Below are 18,753 nucleotides of genomic sequence, written 5' to 3'. Positions count from 1 at the left end.
GGCGAAGCTGGGTCAGAATAATGCCACTTCGTCTCTTTCAGGACAAAAAAAAAACAGCATGAAAATAAAACAAATGATAAGGAATAGTAATATTTCTTCATGTTCTAAGAAACTTCTAGGACGAGCAAATCCGAGCAACGTGCTCAGAGTAGAATTTCAGTCTAAAGGTAAAGACCAACAAGCAAATTTTATACAGCAATCATCTCGATTTTACGGGGTCCTACAGTGAGGAACAGCACAAAGTTTGTAAGGACGAGGGTGCAACGATAATCCCACAATGGGTTCTAGGCTGAGTTCTTTGACTCCTTCTGGCAGCTGAAACTTAAAGCACCTCAGCAGGATGGTCAAGAAAAGGAAGAGCTCCATCCTGGCCATTTGCTCACCCAGGCACACACGAGGCCCTGCAGGGCAAAGATAAGGAAAGGAGAAGGGGTTAGAAGTGACTGACAGCTCTTCGCCAACGCTTCTAGTTTCAGTCGTAGCTGAGGAATTTGATTGGTACACTGGATCTCATCACTTAAAATGGCGTGCTCTAAAATTCTACTGTTGGAATCTGCCTTTCATTTGCCTTTAATCTCTTGGACACCAATAGCTATGCCCATACCTTGAAGTTTCAGAAAGGAAGATCTTTTCACACACCAGAGACTGACTAACATAATAGAATAACGGAGTTGGAAGTGACCTTGAAGTCAACCACCTGCTTGAGCAGAAGTCCCTACACTGTTTAGGTAAATGGCTGTCCAATTTCTTCTTAAAAACTTCCAATGACGGAACACCCACTTCTGGAGGCAACTGTTTAATTATTCTCACTATCAGGAAATTTCTCCTTAGTTCTAAGTTGCTTCTCTCCTTGATTGGCTTCCATCTTTTGCTTCTTGTTCTGCCTTCAGGTGCTTTGGAGAATAGCTTGACTCCCTCTTCTTTATGTCAACCCCTCAAGTATTGGAACACTGCTATCACGTCACCTCTAGTGCTTTTTTTTTCCCATTAAACCAGGTGTTTAAACTAGACAAGTAAAGTATATTACCCCTGTGCTTTATCTTTGCTTATTAATCAAATCCTTTTGGGAAAAATATCTATCATAATCAGAAAAGCCCAGAAGACAAGAAGAATCAAGGGATGCACAACCTCAGAATGCTCACCAATAGAGTTTTCAACATCATGTTTCCAATTACAGAATCATTTCCTTAGTTCTATTTATCTACATATTTCATTTATAACCCACACCTCTCTTTTCATAAGTGCACAGACCTGTTTACAAGGCAGTCCTTGACTTATAACCATTTGTTTTAGTGACTGTTCAAAGCTACAACACTGAAAAGGTGACTTATAGACATTTTTCACACTTACAACTGTTGGAGCATCCCTATGGTCATGTGATCAAATTTCAGATACTTGGCAACTGGCATGTACTTATGACGGTTGCAGTGTGCCAAGGTAGTGATCACCTTTTGCGACTTTCTCACGAGCAAAATCAATGGGGAAGTCAGATTCACTTAACAATCTTGTTACTAACTTAACAACTGTAGTTGATTCCCTTAACAATTGTGGCAAGAGAGGTCGTAAAATGGGGCAAGACTTGCCTAACAACTGTCTTGCTTTGAAATGGAAATTTGGAGCTCAGTTGTGATCGTAAGTCTAGGTCTACCTATATAATGTTTAAAATTATGGACAAAACTGGAAAAATCAAACAGAGATTGGCCTGAAGACCAGGAGGAAAGCATATCAACAGAATGTCAACTCATAAAATATTTCTATGGTTTTCTTAGAGTTGCCAACAGAAAGGGAGGGGGGAGCAGTGCGGCAGCTTGCAAACCGAAAGTGCATTCCATAAATGTTTTTTCAAAGATAGTAACTAGGTGACTGAAGTTTCTGCCGTGCAAAATTCTAACCGGAGAGCATGATTGATGACTCTAGGCTATGGATGTGTCCCATTGGAGAATATAAATTATGATACTCTCAGGGGCTGGGGGAAAACCAGGGTCAAGGGTGACAATGAATTATATGTCTCAGAGTCGGCTACCCCCAGGCAGTGCCAGACATGTTAACTCCCAATAAATCCTTTTGAAATTTTGAAGTTTGGCTCGAGACTCATGATTTAAATGGGGGTAACTGCCAGAATCCTGACACAGAACCTTGGATGAACGTAGCGTATCACCACCCATGGTTTAAGGGCTTATGCAGCCTCTCCTTATTACTGCTATCTAAGCACAACACTTGGTGGATGAATCACAAGAAAATGGCCATTCACTCATACATTCCCAGAGGGATTTATTTTAAATATTTCGGGAAACGCGTGTTTCAGATTTACCTGCTCCAAATGGCAAAAATTCTTCCCTTGATATAAAACGCCCATCCTTGTCCAAAAAATGGTGTGGGTTGAATTTTTCAGGAGTCTCCCATCTCTTGGGATCATAAAGAACTGAGTTCAGATCTGTAACAACCAAAGTCCCCTGAAGGAGGAAGAAATGCATTTCAATATATAGCTGATGAAGTTTCTAGAGCCTTGTATTTTTTTTTTATTTTCATCCCACCTCTATTTTTTTTTTATATAAACAACTCAAGGTTGTGATCATATATAATACTCCTTCTTCCTCCTATTTTTCCTGTGTGTGGTGGGTTGTGCTGAGAAAGAGTGACTGTCCCAAAGTTACCTAGCTGACTTTGATGCCTAAGGTGAGACCAGAACTCCCGCTCTCCTGGTGATTGGCCCAAAGTCATCACCCAACTTTCATGCCTAAGGTGGGACTAGAATTCACTGTCTCCTGGTGATTGGTCCAAGGTTACCTAGGCAGCTTTGATGCCCAAGGTGGCAGTAGAACTCAGTTTCCAAATTTCTGAGTGCCTTCACCACTAGATCAAACTGCATTTCCTAGTAAATTCCCCTAATTGCATAAAAAGATAATTACCTCCTATTGCCAACTTGTCTAAAATAAAAACTAAACCAGTTCCTGAATTCCCATTCATGTTTGAAGGTGTTTGTTTGGTGAAAGTCAGCTGAAAATCCATTATCCACCATTTTTACAGGGGAAAAAATGAATGTGTTTGTGCAAAAGAGGAACCCAGGGGTAGCAACCTGCCGAGAACTGGAATTCTCCTATGAAGAGCATCATTATGGACCACAACATCTCATGAGCTTTGTTCATACAAGATGTTCAAACAGATCAGCTACAGTCTTAGTGGATGCATTCACACAACAACATGCAATACCTAGCTTGTCTTAACCTTGGTTAGATTTGAGGATTCTTAGAGTGGCGTGGAAACCTAGCCTATGTTGTCACTTGTGATGAAAGGAATTGTACAAACACAGGAAATGGATTTAGCCAATAACCAAGTTAAACAGATAATCAGAGTTGGAAGGGACCTTATAGGTCATCTAGTCCAACCCCCCACCCAAGCGGGAGACCCTACACCATTTCTGACAAATGGCAGTCCAATCTCTTCTTGAAGGTCTCAAGTGATGGCGCTCCTACAATTTCCAAGGGTAAGCTGTTCCATTGGTTGATTGTTCTCACTCTCAGAAAATTCCTCCTTATTTCCAAGTTAAATCTCTCCTTGTTCAGTTTCCATCCATTATTCCTTGTCTGGCCTTCAGGAGCTTTAGAAAATAGCTTGACCCCTTTCTCTCTGTGGCAGCCCCTCAAATATTGGAAGACTGCTATCATGTCTCCCCTTGTCCTTCTCTTTTCTAGACTAGCCAAGCCCAGTTCCTGTAACCGTTCTTCATATGTTTTAGTCTCCAGTCCCCTAATCATCCTGGTTGCTCTTCTCTGTACTTTTTCTAGAGTCTCAACATCTTTTTTATAATGTGGTGACCAAAACTGGATGCAGTACTCTAGGTGTGGTCTTACTAAGGTGTTATAGAGTGGTATTAGTACCTCACTTGATCTTGATTGTATCCCTCTGTTAATGCAATTTAGGATTGCATTAGCTTTTTTGGCTGCTGCTGCACACTGCTGGCTCATAGGTAAATGAATCTAATGCAGTTCTCATCAAATACAGAAGCAGGTTTTGGTTAATCTTGATCACTAAAATGTCGGACTATATTATGGTAACATTGTGCGGGTTAATCTGCAATAATCTTTTTTCAAGCTACTGAAAAAAAGAGGACAAATTTTTATCTTATGTTTCCCAGAAATTGAATCATTACTTGCATTGAATACATGAATTTCTCAACTTTCAGTTTTTTTAAAAAAGGGGGTTTCAACATGTTCATTGCACTAAATTGCTTACTAAAGGAAGCGTCCTCTGAAGGGGTGGGATTCTACCAGTTTGCACCTATTTGCTAGAACTGGTTGTTAACATTCTAAGCAGTTTGGAGAACCGGTTGTTAGAAGAAATTACTGGCCTAATCCTGTAAGGAAGGCAGGAAGGAAACATTCTGGTGTTGCTTACAGAAACTGACTCTCCGTTAACCCTTATTACATTCTTGGCAGGACTAGACTTCCTGTCTCAGGAACGTCTCTGGAGTTCTTTTCCCCTCCTTTGCTGGTACTTTGCTTGTGTGGAGTGACCATTCAAAGTTACAATGGCACTGAAAAAAGTGACTTATGACCATTTTTCACACTTACGACTGTTGCAGCATTCCCCACAGTCATGAGAGGCCAGGCCAGGAGATGTGTGCCTCGATGTGAGTGATATTGAGTTGGCCACACCCAGCCAATAACATGACCACCAAGCCATGTCCACCCAGTCACATGACCACCAAGCCCCGCCCACCTACTAAGCCACACCCACAGAACCGGTTGTTAATAAATTGAATCCCACCCCTGCAGTCCTCTGGTATGTTAATTGTTCTTGTATCAACTTCTGTACCTTTGGAATGTGATATCCATAGAGGTTCACGTCTCTGACACTTTGCCTGGGGACTCCAACAATTAAGACATATTTCAAACGGAGAACCTCATGAATCACAGCATGAGTATACGGGAGTTTCACCCGATCTTGATAGCGGATTGAATGGGTAGGATCCAACGTATCTTCTATTTCCTGGCGGACTTTCTCTGAAGACCAATAATAGAAAAAGAAAATTATAACAGAATATCAGAGGAACCTTGGGCCTTGGAGGTCTTCTAGTCCAACTCGCCTTGCTCAAGCAGGAGGCTCTATGTCATTTCAGACATATGATTGCCCACTCTCTTCTTAAATTATCTCAGATATTCCACTACAATTGACATAGTCAGTGAAGAATGCGGGACATAATTCACAAAGAACCTGAATAAGAACTGAGTTGTAATGACAAACCGTAAGGTGGTAGATCTCCTTCTGGGGAATATTTATGGAGATTCTCATCCTCATGCAGATCATAATTGACGCAAAGGTGCATTTTCAAAAGGCAACTGGACTTTCTTCATTTTTCCTTGAAGATGCTTCGTTTCTCATCCAAGTGGCATCTTTTGTTCTGACTGAGTCACAACTGAAGAAGCTTCTGGGATGAGAAGTGAAACATCTTCAAGAAAAAAAAAACAAAAAAAAGTCTAAATGCCTTTTGAAAAAGCATCTTTGGGACTATCCCTGGGGAGTTTGTAGACAGATGGGCTTCAATTCCCAAATCCCATTTCCCCCAAAGGGGTGGGTTGTTTTTTGTGTGTGTTTTTTTTTTTTGCAAAAAGCATTGGAAACCAGCAACAAACCCCAAAAAATCACAAAGCATGGTCAAATGATTGCATGACGCCTGAGCTCACAGGGACTCGCAGTTCTAAGGCCCATGTTCTATGTGTTTACTTCTTAGGAAGGGCTGCCGTACTTGGTCGGCAAAATCCAGACAACCAATCGATGGCAGCAAAGAGTACAGCGGTGACCATCCTGTAAGGCAGAAGTCCCCAAGCTTGGCAACTTTAAGATTTGTGGACTTCAACTCCCAGAGCTGGCTGGAGAATTCTGGGAGTTGAAGTCCACAAGTCTTAAAGTTGCCAAGTTTGGGGAGCTCTGCTGTAAGGATTTGGATTTTAACAGCTCAATTTGGGTGGCCCAATTGTTACGAGTACAAGACAAAAAATCTGATGTAGGAGGTAAGGAAAAACCAGGAAGAAATACTAATATTAACATAAAACGTATGTCATTGTGATGACCCTGGGCATGGCACAAAAGCAACAAAGTCACAAAAGTAGGTAAAGTCCCTTTAATTCCTACAACTTGGCCCCCAATGTCCAGTGATCATCGGCTGGAGAAAAACTCCCAGGAACAGTCTTTAAAGGGAAGAGATTCAGTCGGAACCCAAAGTACATATAAATTATAAATAAAAATCAACACAAACCACGCTGCAGCAATTAACGAGACAGGGCAGGATAAGTAATTGCAGACTTCAAAAGATAACAAAACACGCACAGTTGGAGGATGCCAGAACCCAGATAAGACTTGACAAACAAAGATAATGCACGCTTTGTTTCCAGCAAGGTGCTGTGTGCAAACACCCTTTATATCCTGTTTTCCCAGCTGCAGCTAATGAAGGGAATCAGGGCCTTTTTCTCCCCCGTAACCCACGTTGCTTCCTTATCTGTTCCTGAAGAAGGGGTGGGCCTGGTTCTTCCTCTGAATGCCCAGCCGGACTGTGCCCTTCCCCAGTTTCCTCCAGAGCCACCGGGAGCCACACTCCCACTCCCTGTCAGCTGTTCCACCTCTCCCTCGGAATCAGATTCCAACAGGGGCATGAAATTCATAGACATAGAATAACAAAGTTGGAAGGGACCTTGGAGGTCATCTAGTCCAACCCCCTGCTCAAGCAGGAGAGTCTATTCCAAATATTAGCCTCTACCTAGAATCGAACTCACACCCTCCTGATTGTGAGGCGAGAGCTCCACCTCTAGGCCAAAATAGCTTTTTTTTTTTCTCCTTTTTTTGCAGATTCTGAATTTCCTCTTGCTTGTTAGAGACGAGCCATTATTCCTCCTCCGTTCACGCAGGAATTCTTGGGATCTGTCGCTAAAATAAAAGCAGGATCAAGAGAAGCATTTGTGTGCCGATGTAATATAGGAGTCTCACCTTGGACCTCCGGGTAAGCCACCATGAGTAGCAGTGCCCATTGTAAGGTGGTGGCCGTGGTCTCTGTGCCTGCGATAAAAAAATCAACAATGCACTGAGCTAGGTTCTCTTCATCATAAGCTGACTCAGGGTCCCCTTTGGTCTGTTGTAGATAATAGAAAATAGGAAATCAACTTAACGATCCCCAATTCGTCATTTAGCCGCTGCGTCGGAGGAAGGTCCTCCTTGTGTAAGATGACCTCATTGAACAGCCAGTCCTCAACTTACAACCACAATTTGGGAGCAGAATGTCCGTCGATAAGCAAGGTGGGTTGTAAACTAAGTCCAAACCCGACGTTAAAAACGTTTTTGCTCGCGATTCCTCATCCAATCGCCGGACTTGTTAAGGGAATCCTGCACTCATGGTGCGAATCCGGCTTCTCCTCATTGATTTTGCTTTGTCAGAAGGTTGCAAAAGGAGATCATGTCTCTCTCTCTCTCTCTCTCTCACACACACACACACACTCACCGGGACTCTGCAACGGTTGCAAATATGAACCCATTGTCAAGCATCTGAATTTGGATCATGTGACCATGGAGAGGCTGCAATGGTTACATGCAAGGTCATAAGTCACTTTTTTTCGGTGCCGTTGTAACTGCTTACAGTCACTAAACAAATGGGTGTAAGTCGAGGACTACCTGTATCAGATCATCCTTGTAACCTTGAGCAGAATACTTTAGACTGGATCAACCGTTCACCTCCATGGGCTAGAAAATCCCCATCACATTTTTCAGGCATCAAGCTATGGAAAACTACCCTAGACGTTTTCATTCTATTACACAAAGGAAAGGGATCGGGAGCCATCTAAATGCAAATATTATCGGATACGTATAAAAATGAGCTTCAAAAAGAGCCTAAAATAATTGTACCCAGACAACAGACTGTTCAATTGAAATTGAACTTTTATATGCTATATAAATAAAATAAATATAAATTTAGAGAGAGAAAAAGAGCCCGAAGACCAGGCTCTGCCAACAGATAAGGCACATCACACTGAAGGTGGTTAATGGACTAAAATAAGACCTCCCCTCCGCCCTCCCTCTGCATGTATCTTGCACCCTTGCTTCACAGCTTTGTCAATTTTAAACCAAATGTAGCTATACTACACGTGTTTCCACGAAAGTAAGACCAGGTCTAATTTTCTTTTGGGCCCCAAAATAAACACTAGGGCTTATTTTGGGGGGTGTCTTATTTTCTACCCATGTACGGGAGGCTCACTTACTCATGGTGGGGCAGGAGGCCGCATGGCATGCTAGGGCTGCCACCACAAGGCAGGAGGTTGGAGCTGCTCAACGCGCCCTGCACCGGCTTACCTCATCTCACAGTGCAGCACCAACAAGCTGCTCGGCCTCCTGCTCCATTGCAGCCATGAGCAAGCAGAAGAAGTGGGCCAACAACCCTGTGGGCTCCTGGAACAGGCGTCGGAGCATGGATGGCCTGGATGCAGGGGCCCTGAGGTAAGCCGGTGTGAGGCACGGGGAGCATCTCCACCACCCCCACCTTGTGGCGGCAGCACTAGCATGCCATGCGGCCTCCTGCCCCACCATGAGTAACCAGAAGAAGTGGGCCTCTTGTACATGGGGGGGAAAAATAAGACACCCCCTGAAAATAAGCCCTCGTGCCCTGAGTTGAACTGGTACATGGCGCGTGGGGCAGCTCCACCCACCACCACCTCACCTTGTGGCCGCAGCACCGTGAGCAACCAGACGGAATGGGCAGCCGGGAGGCTGCATAGGCTCTTAAATAGGGCTTATTTTGCAGGTAGGGTTTATATTAGTTACAGACATTTTAAAAAAACGTGCTAGGGTTTATTTTTGGGATAGGTCTTATTTTCAGGGAAAACAGGGTGTATTTGTTTTAATGTTACATAGTAGCATTTTATGGATTGTAAGCCACCTAGAACCACCTCTAGGCAAGACAGGAGACATATAAATTGAAGAAAGAAAGAAAGAAAGAAAGAAAGAAAGAAAGAAAGAAAGAAAGAAAGAAAGAAAGAAAGAAAGAAAGAAAGAAAGAAAGAAAGAAAGAAAGAAAGAAAGAAAGAAAGAAATGAAATGAAATATCTTGCCATCACCACAGATGTCCCTATTTAATAGCACCCTTTCATCTGATTTCTCAGATAATTGATATTTGCAGACAAAATATACAGTTAATTAATTAAATAACTATTACATTATTAACACAGGCCTGCAGGTTTCTGGCAAACTGCTTCAAGCAACAGGAGGTGTAGAAAGGAATGTACAGGTAGTCTCGACTTACAATCACAACTAGCCCCAAATTTATGTTGCTCAATGAGACAGTTGTTAAGTGAGTTTTGCCCTGTTGTGTAACCTTTCTCGGCGTGGTAGTTAAGTGAATCACTAGCAGTTGTTAAGTTAATGATATGAATACGGCTTCCTCATTTACATTGCTTGTCAGAAGGTGGCAATATTACATGGCACCCAGGACACTGCAACGGTCATACGTACGAGTCAGTTGCCAAGCATCTGGATTTTGATCATGTGACCATGGGGATGTTGCAATCAGTGCCTCTGTAACTTCAAACAGTCACTAAGCGAACTGTTGTTAACTCAAGGAGTACCTGTACATCCTAACAATGCAGTAAGATGACTCAGTATGTTGGCCTTAGCAAAGTAGGAGGCCATTTTGAGTTCTGGAGACCCATGAAAATTTTTCTCCAGGAGGACACTTACTTTCTCCATTTGAAGAAGGTAGTAATCAATGAAGTCTTGTGGGTCGTGCAGTGATTGAAGTTCCCTGTGCTTCTCTACCTCTTCCTTGGCAAACGAGGTGACATCGTTTAAAGCACGGAACACTCTCTGATGACGTCCTGGAAGGTATTTCATCAACCATGGAAACAACTCATACAGCTAAAAGAAAGATGAAAAACAAAATCCTAGGACATGGATGCCATCAGCCAATTACTTGAGTTTAGCGCTTTGATCATATTGTCTGAAGGATTCGTAATTCTTCAGGCTATGCAGTTTTGTATATATTTGGTAAACAGCTTCTGGATGCCAGCAGGATGCTCTTTAGATCGAATGATAGCCGCGCTCCAAGATCCAAAGGGCTGCCGCACAAAAGACAAGGTGGGGTCAACCTATTTTCCAAAGCACCTGAAGGCAGGACAAGAAGCAATGGATGGAAGCTAATCAAAGAGAGAAGCAACCTGGAATTAAGGAGAAATTCCCTAACAGTGAGGACAATTAACCAGTGGAACAACTTGCCTCCAGAAATTGTGAATGCTCCAGCACTGGAAGTTTATAAGAAGAGATTGGACACTCATATTTTGAATCCACATTAGAGAGCTGTAACTTTCACTTTACAGGATTGTATTCAAAGACCAAACGATCAACTTGAATGATTATATGATAGATGGGTAGGCTATGGTCTCACCCCCCCCCCCAAAAGAAAAAACAAGGCATGATCTTTCTAGAAATATTTTGCTGATTCATCTTTTTTTCTCATTCTGGTAAGTTCTTGAAAAACAGAATAACAGATTTGGAAGGGACCTTGGAGGTCTTCTAGTCCAACCCCCTGCTCAAGCAGGAGGCTTATACCACTTCAAATGGTTTTCCAATCTCTTCTTTAAAAACTCCAGTGATGGAGCACCCACAATTTCTACAGAATGGGACAAACTCACCACAGCCAGCTCACCATGGCCAACTTGCATTGGGACAACTCCAGCTCGCCGGAGGACAATTTAATAATTCAGTTTCGTTATTTAAAATAAATAAATAAATATTTTCATTTTTGTCAATCGCATTTCATTCTGTCCCTCTTTTTTCACCCTTTCTTTAATGATTCTAGTCCACCACTTCTTTGATACTAGTGTAACTCTTGTCCCGCAGCAAGTTATCTCATGGTGAGTTGGCCGTGACAAGTTAGCCACAGCAAGCTGAATGTCAACTCATAAAATATTTCTATGTTTTTTTTAGAGTTGCCAACAGAAAGGGGAGGGAGAAAGGGGTTTGAAAGAGCAGTGCGGCAGCTTGGAAATCGAAAGTGCATTCCATAAATAGTTTTTCAAAGATAGGTGGCTGAAGTTTCTGCCACACAAATATCTAACTGGAGAACATGATTGATGACTCTTGGCTACGGATGTGTCCCATTGGAGAATATGAATTATGATACACCCAGGGGGTGGAAGAAAACCAGGGTCAAGGGTGACAATGAATTATGTGTCTCAGAGTCGGCTGCATCCAGGCAGTGCCGAATATGTTAACTCCCAATAAATCCTTTTGAAGTTTTGGAAGTTTGGCTCGAGACTCATGATTTAATTGGGGGTAATTGCCAGAATCCAGACAGCAGCTATGGCAAGCTGACCATGGCAAATTGTCATAGACCGCAATTTTCAAAGACAAGCCATTGCACTGATTAATTGTGCTAACTGTCCGAAAACTGATGGTATCACGGAGGTATTCACGGAGGGCTCAGCGAGTCCTTAAAATAATTCTCTTCCTGATACAGTAGTACCCCTGGTGACGACTATAATTCGTTCCATAACTTTGGTCGCAACCCAATTTGGTCGTGACCCGAACCTAATTTTGAAAATTTGACGCTTACAAAAAAAATGGCATGGAAGGGAAAATCAGCCTCTGGGGAAAAAAAATTGTGAATTTTTTGGTCAGAACCCGATTTGGTCATGGTCAGAAGCGTTTGTGACCACAGGTTCTACTGTACTGTGGAGTTTCCGTTCACTGCTAAAACTCTTTTTAAAATTCTTTGCTTACATTGATGAATGAATCTCTCAGGGGTGGAATTCTACTGGTTCAGACCGGTTCTATGGAGCTGGTTGTTACGATTCTGTGCAGTTCAGAGAACTGGCAAATCATGCCCCTGGCTGGCCCCGCCCCTCTCTGCCCCTCCCTGCCCAGTCAGTCCTTATGGTATTTCTCTTTTTTTTCCTCCTGACGATCAGCTGTTCTGACGATCAGCTGTGCCGGGATCCCCCTCGCTGTCTTACTGCTTCACCCAGGAGGGTTCCCTGAGGCCCAGGAGGCCAAAAAATGGAGCACGAGGGGAAGGTTTGCTGCAAAAAAAAAGAAAAAAAGAAACCATGCCCTCCCAGTCACATGGCCATTCCCCCTAGCCTCTCCCACCTAGCCACACCCACAGAACCAGTAGTAAAAAATATTTGCATTCCACTCCTGGAATCTCTATATTCAAAATTATCAGCAAGATGGTGGAGGATGCAGTCAGGGTCTCTAGAAGTCTTGTCCGACTCAGTAACCCAAAAGAAGACAACTCACCAGGTAAACAAAGCTGCCTCCAAATTTCATATAGTAATTCAAGTTTATTAACATTCTCTGGAATTTTTCATCTTTGGCAGAAAATCTATATCCAAAAACCACAATGCATATCAAATTGGAGATTGCAGTGGTGACAGGCAACGAAGGATCTAGTGGCTGTTCTGGAAATTTAAAAGAAAATCACCATCAGATTGCTATTATTGTACTTTAACTATTTATATACATATTTAATGGGATTTCAGGACAAAAGGCGGGAGATACAGGTAGTAGTTGTACACCACTGTACACAATGGTGATCAGAATTCCCGTTGCTAAGCAAGGCAGTTGTTAAGTGACTCGCACCCGGTTTTGACACAGTTGTTAAGGCAATCACTACAGTTGTGAAGTGAACCATGCAGTCATTAAGTGAATCCAGCTTTCTCCATTGACTTCGCTTGTAAGAAGCCAGCTGAGAAGGTCACAACTGAAGATCACATGACCCTGGGACACTGCAACCATCATAAAGACATACCGATTTCCAACCATCCCAAGATGATCACATGGCCACAGGAAGGTTGTGACAGTTGTAAGTGTGAAGACTGATTGTAAGTCACTTTTTTCAGTGCCAGTATAACTTTGAATACTTGCTAAACCAATGGTTGTAAGTCGAGGAACCTATAGTTGGGAATCCATCAAGCAACATTTATTTTTAACCATTTGGCTAGTAGTAGGCCCTGCAGAAGACTCTCACCAAAAGGGTAGAAGACACGGGCAGTTTCTTCTGGGACAGAAACTCTTGGGCGTTAGGCTATCAAAACAGGAACTGATACAGTGAAATTGTTGACTCCATCTTGCTCTGGTAGAATGAGATTCTCCTGTTATAGGCCTTGCATTCAGTTGGGACACAGTTCATGTGGTCAGTAGAAACATGGAAAGAATCAACCTTGATATAAAATCTCAATATTAAACAATGTTGAGACTCTGGAAATAATGCAAAGAGGAGCAACAAAGAAAGATGATTAGGGGATTGGAGGCTAAACCATATAAATAATGGTTGCTGGAATTGGTTATGTCTAGTCTAATGAAAAGAAGGATGAGGGGTGACATGATAGCAGTGTTTCAAACTCTAAGGCGCTGCCATAAAGAACAGGGCCTAACATTAACAGATTAACAGAGTTGAAAGGGACCTTGTAAGTCATCTAGTCCAACCCCCGCCCAAGCAGGAGACCCTACACCATTTTTGACAGATGGCAGTCCAGTCTCTTCTTGAAAGATTCCAGTGACGAAGCTCCCACAACTTCTGAAGGCAACTTCTGTTCCATGGGTTGATTGTTCTCCCTGTCAGAAAGTTTCTCCTTATTTCTAACTGAAATCTCTCCTTGATCACTTTCCATCCATTATTCCTTGTCTGGCCTTCGGGTGCCTTGGAAAATTGATTGATCTCTTCCTCTCTATGTGGCAGCCCCTCAAATATTGTAACACTGCTGTCATGATTCCTCTGGTCCTTCTCTTCACTAGACTAGCCATGCCGATTATTTGCAACCGTTCGTTGTGCGGGATCAACCTACTCTCCAAGGCACCTGAAGGCAGGACATGAAGCAATGGATGGAAACTAATCAAGGAGAGAACTAACCTACAACTAAGGAGAAGTTTCCTGACAGCGAGAACAATTAATCAGTGGAACAGCTTCCCTTCAAAAGTTGTGGGTGCTTCAAAACTGGAGGCTTTTAAGAAGAGACTGGACAGCCACTTGTCTGGAGTGGATAGGTTCTCCTACTTGAGCAGGGGACTTGGACTAGAAGGCCTCTAAGGTCCCTTCCAATGCTGTAATTCTGAATTAATGAAACACTAGATATATCATTCCAAGACATATAGAGATTGTAGACAACATACCTTTTGCACGCGCAAAGATTTTAACCAACCGATGAGCTTCCTCTTCTATTTGATTCTCCATGCCTTTCTTCCCGAGGCCAAGTTTTCGCATAGTATTTAGACCAAACCGTCTTTGTTGCTTCCAGTTTTGACCGTTTGAAAATATAATACCTGAAGCCATCAGAAATCATTGAGGAATTAGGCTCATAAAAATTATCACTAAAACATCATTAGGTAGTTTAGATCAGGGGTCCCGCAACCTTGGCAACTTCAAGACTTGTGAACTTCAACTCCCAGAATTCCCCTGGCTTAGATGATGTGTGTTCTCCTGCAAATTCTACTTGGCCATCTTGGAGATCCCGTTTTTCCAGCAAAAAACAAAAAACAAAAACAGGACCAGTGATGCCAAATCAGCTTCTGCCTGTTCCAATGGTACAAATAAGACTGGATCTGTTCCAAAGATCTCATGCCTTCTATTGAATATCACGCATTATATTGAACAAAACAGAGGAGAGAATAGAACTCTCTATTTTACCAGAAAAATTACCCCTTAACCTTCATGAAAACCTACCTTTGTTTTTAAAGGCCTCTTTAAAAAAAGGAGTCATTTGTCGCTCAGCGAAGTCTTCCGTCTGAATGAGGGCTTCTTTGACAGCCTGATATCCAGAGAAGACCACGATAGCCATGTGTCCTGACCATATTGTGTAGATGTTTCCATATCGCTTAGCCAGCTGTCGTTGTGATCAAAAGAGAAAATGAAAATATGATATTCAGTCCTGGTTGCTGATTGCAAATTATGATATGGATGAAGTCTTTTCCAGAGCTGCAGAATCTGATCAGAGGTGTTCAAAATGCCTACATAGCAGGGGGCCAAGGTCACCTGCGGAACTGTGTTTTCTCCATTACATCAGCCTGACCCAGGGGTGGAATTCAAAAATCCCAGCAACTGGTTAGTGGCCATGGTGGGCGTGGCCTACCAGAACGTCCTGTTTCCGGCTTCCAGTGGGCCTCCAGAGCCCAGGGGAGGAAGTTTTTCCCCGGACCTCTGGGATGGCAAAAAAAACCTCTCCCGGGCTCTGGAGGCCCACCGGAAGCCGGAAACAGGCCCATTTCCGGACTTCCGGAAGACCCATTTTTCCCACTCCCAGAGCCTCCATGCAGACCCTGCACTTACTTCTATTGAAAATGGGCCACGTGGAGACTCCTGGGTGGGGTGGTGCGGGACGGGCAGGGCCAGCCGGTCGGTTGAAATACCGGTTCAGCAAACCGGATGTAACTTTAACATTCGGTTCACCCAAACCAGTTTGAAGCAGTAGAATCCCAACCCTGGCCTGACCTACCTGATGTGAGGGGTAGCTACGTTGTGGACCTCGTCAGTTAAAGAATTCTGACTGATGGGGTCCAGGAAGTGGGTCTAGGATGTTTAGGCACAGACCTTTAGCCCTGCTTCCGTCCCCTGCCTCCTGCCTCAGCCTATTTTGAGGGTGGGAGTTGGTGGTTGTTGTTTTTTTAACTTTTTTAATTTTTTCCAAATTTTGTTCTATTGTTCTTTACTAATTTATTTGATTCCTTTTGTTAGTTTTTATTGTTTTTTATTTTTATTTTTTGTTTTAAATATGGTTTTACATCGTGCAAGCCGCCTCGAGTCGCCATGGGCGAAGAGGCGGCAATATAAATTAAATAAATAAATAAATTTACAGCCAGCTTTCCTCCTCTGCTGGCCCTCCCCCACCCATTCTGCATGGTCCTTCATCCATGCCCATTCATCCAGACACCATTTGACCCCAGCCTTTGGACAAATAGCCTCCAGCCAATCTGCTATTGAACAGTCACTAAATGAATGGTAGTAATCGAGGCTACCTATAATCGAGGCATCCTATATTTTCCTAATGCCTAAATATTTACTTGCAGTAAATAGCACCAGATAAACCATCAGGGAAGAAACAATGCTCTAATCAAGAAATTATTAAAGTAGAAATCAAAACAGGCAGGACGAGCTGCCATAGATAAACAACCAGCAAATTACACCTTCCCTACACTGTTGGTGTTCCTAGCCTGATGATGCCATCTGATTGCAATCTGAAATATTTTGCCAATAGGTTGAATAATTATCACTGCATATGTTAAAGCAAACAAGGATTTTACAGTCCTTTTGTTGAAAAAGACCTCTGGTTCCCTTTTTAGAAAATTAGCCAACCAAATTGAAGGTGTATGCCCCAATGTCTACAATAACTTGATGGAAACTAACCAAGGAGAGAAGCAACCTACAACTGATGAGAAATTTCCTGACAGTTAGAACAATTAATCAATGAAACAACTTGCCTCCAGAAGTTGTAGATATTCCAACAATGGAAGTTATTAAGAGGAGATTGGACAATTGTTTGTCTGAAATGGTATAGCTTTCTTACTTGAGCAGGGGATTGGATTGGAAGACCTCCAAGGTGTTTTCCAACTCTGTCATTCTATTAACTCTAACTTTGAATTTAAAAAGTAAATCCTACTAAGAATTTAAGTTTGGATGAAAACCTTCATACTATGAAGCATGGAATTGTGTCATACCCCAAATTTGCTTTTAAAGCTTATATTTTAACACTGTGTAATTAATAGAATTGGTAGAATACATTGTTTACTATTTCTGGTTTTAATCATTTGAATAATGTTAACCAAATATATTTTTGTTTAAAATTCAACAGGGATACCGCGTTTTGACTAGCAAAAGGATGTAAAAATGCAATACACTTCTGATAAGGAATCTGGATATATTAGTATCATGAAAGTTCAAATTTGCTATTTATCCACTTCTATTTTGTACTCTCTGCTTGATTTTTATCTACTTATTTCTTGTACATAATAAAGGACTAAAGAAAACTAAAAGTCAGTTCTTTCAGAAAGAATCTTTGCACAACTTAAAGATAATGCAAAATTTATTTTTGTAATTTCTGAGAGAAATACTGGAATAGTGAGGGCCAAATTAAGTCATAGAAAATCAAAACACCTTGGGGTGTTTTATAATCTTTTAAAATTTGAATGCAACCTCATATAATGCTGTTCTGGTTTTGGTTAAAGGATTAGTAAACAGTATTAGTAGCACAACCTTGAATAGTGCTATCTGATATCTTGCCTTTAATATTTTAATAGTATTTTATTCATACATTGAGGGATGATGTATTATTAATCTGACTATTATTCTTCAGAACTTATATGGACACCAATCTTAATCAAATAACTCTGCCTAGCTAACAAACAGAAAAACAGAAAACCAATGTGTGAAATTATTTTAAACTGTAGCAGGAAATCTTGCTTCCAAATCAGGACACAAGACCACGAAAGGTTGGAGAATACAGGTTTTATTTGTGCACAAGGTTCAGAGCATTAGAATGGCAAATTCTGAACCCCTGGCTCTTCCTGAGGCATCACTTTTATACATTTTGTGACCTCAGCTTAGCCCGGGGCATTTCTCTCATTAAACTATACCAAAAAAGGAGAAATACATTTAATTATTCATTTTATCTTACACCATCTGTTATTTTCCATATCCACCCTTGCTTACTGGAACATGGCTAGTTCCTTGGTTCAGTAAGTTTGTGGGTTTTGCACAATATTGTATTAAGCAAAGCTTTGGAGAATTGGGGGACTTCTGCTAAATATAAAAGTGATTTATGTGTAATTTTTCTACTGCTACAAAACTACAAAATCATAATGGCAGGACAACATTGAAATTTACACGTTTACACACCACTTACTTCCATTTGAATATACATGTTAATCATAGCAAAATATACTGCCAGTCTTTTTGTTGTTCTATTAAAAAATGACTTATTATTGCTAAACAGGTAGAGCACTGGTGGGATTCAAATAATTTAACAAATGGTTCTCTGCCCTAATGATTTCTTCCAAAAACCAGATCATCAAACTGCTCAGAAAGTAAACAACCAATTCTCCCAAACTGGTGCGAACTGGCTGAATCCCACCACTGAGATAGAGTAGCAAAAGAGTCATTATGTACAGGTGGGAAGATAATTATGATTAAATCATGATTAAAGGATACAGAGCTATTTTATCACATTGGCTCAGTATCTGGACAATGAAACAGGAGGCATTTCTGCTGAGCCAATTTCCATCACTACCTTCCAGAAAACTCTATTGACCTGACAGGAAAATAATATTCTCTTTGCTAAATCATGATTTAAATCACAGATTTGGAGAGAAAGTACCTTGATTAAAAGTGTCGGAGTTACTCGAATTCCGGTCTGCCATGCGACTCCAATGAAAGGAAGTGGAAAGGGCCCAGGTGGATAATTTCTACGGGACCACAGTTGTTTCAGGAAATACAACACGATCCCAGTCAGGAACAAAGCAAACAACCATTTTCCAACTTCCTCCATTTTTTTTAAATCCGCTCTTGGTCTACCTCAAGCTGACTAAGCTGGATCTCCTTTCCACAGTAGATTTTGTCTTCCTGAGAGAGGAGGAGTCTGTTTTTCAGCCTTTTATATGCTCTATGTTAAAAATGTAAACAACCCTTCTTACACCATATTCAATTATGATAGGAATGGCTTGCCTCCAAACCTGTTATAGTAGAATATGATCAACAACGAGCATGCTTGCATGATCTTTATTTGCATAATT

General features: G+C 41.7%; 1 protein-coding gene across 1 annotated transcript; it reads right to left on the bottom strand.

Moving 5' to 3' along the window:
* Positions 1-210: 210 nt before the first annotated feature.
* On the bottom strand, positions 211-18,509 carry LOC113427380 (cytochrome P450 2J6-like). The gene is made up of 9 exons (XM_026689872.2): positions 18,339-18,509; positions 14,696-14,855; positions 14,146-14,295; positions 12,274-12,434; positions 9,715-9,891; positions 6,982-7,123; positions 4,816-5,003; positions 2,312-2,453; positions 211-401 (listed from the first exon to the last, which is right to left on the bottom strand). The coding sequence occupies exons 1-9, from the start codon at positions 18,507-18,509 to the stop codon at positions 211-213; spliced, it is 1,482 nt and encodes a 493-aa protein (XP_026545657.2).
* Between the last annotated feature and the right edge of the window lie 244 nt (positions 18,510-18,753).

The sequence above is a fragment of the Notechis scutatus genome, chromosome 4 (assembly GCF_049901735.1).
Source record: "Notechis scutatus isolate UNSWTSFEM ecotype Mainland chromosome 4, rNotScu1.2, whole genome shotgun sequence".
NCBI lineage: Eukaryota > Metazoa > Chordata > Lepidosauria > Squamata > Elapidae > Notechis > Notechis scutatus.
This window is presented reverse-complemented; position numbering and strand designations above follow the sequence as displayed.

Bases quoted from the DNA above. Each gene is read 5' to 3' on its own strand.
- LOC113427380 (XM_026689872.2), bottom strand. From the start codon at position 18,509: ATGGAGGAAGTTGGAAAATGGTTGTTTGCTTTGTTCCTGACTGGGATC. The intron at 9,892-12,273 runs GTGAGTTGTCTT...TCTTTCTTTTAG, and splicing joins GAGGCAGCTTTGTTTACCTG to CTGTATGAGTTGTTTCCATG. The intron at 5,004-6,981 runs GTGAGACTCCTA...ATTGGTCTTCAG, and splicing joins GGCTTACCCGGAGGTCCAAG to AGAAAGTCCGCCAGGAAATA.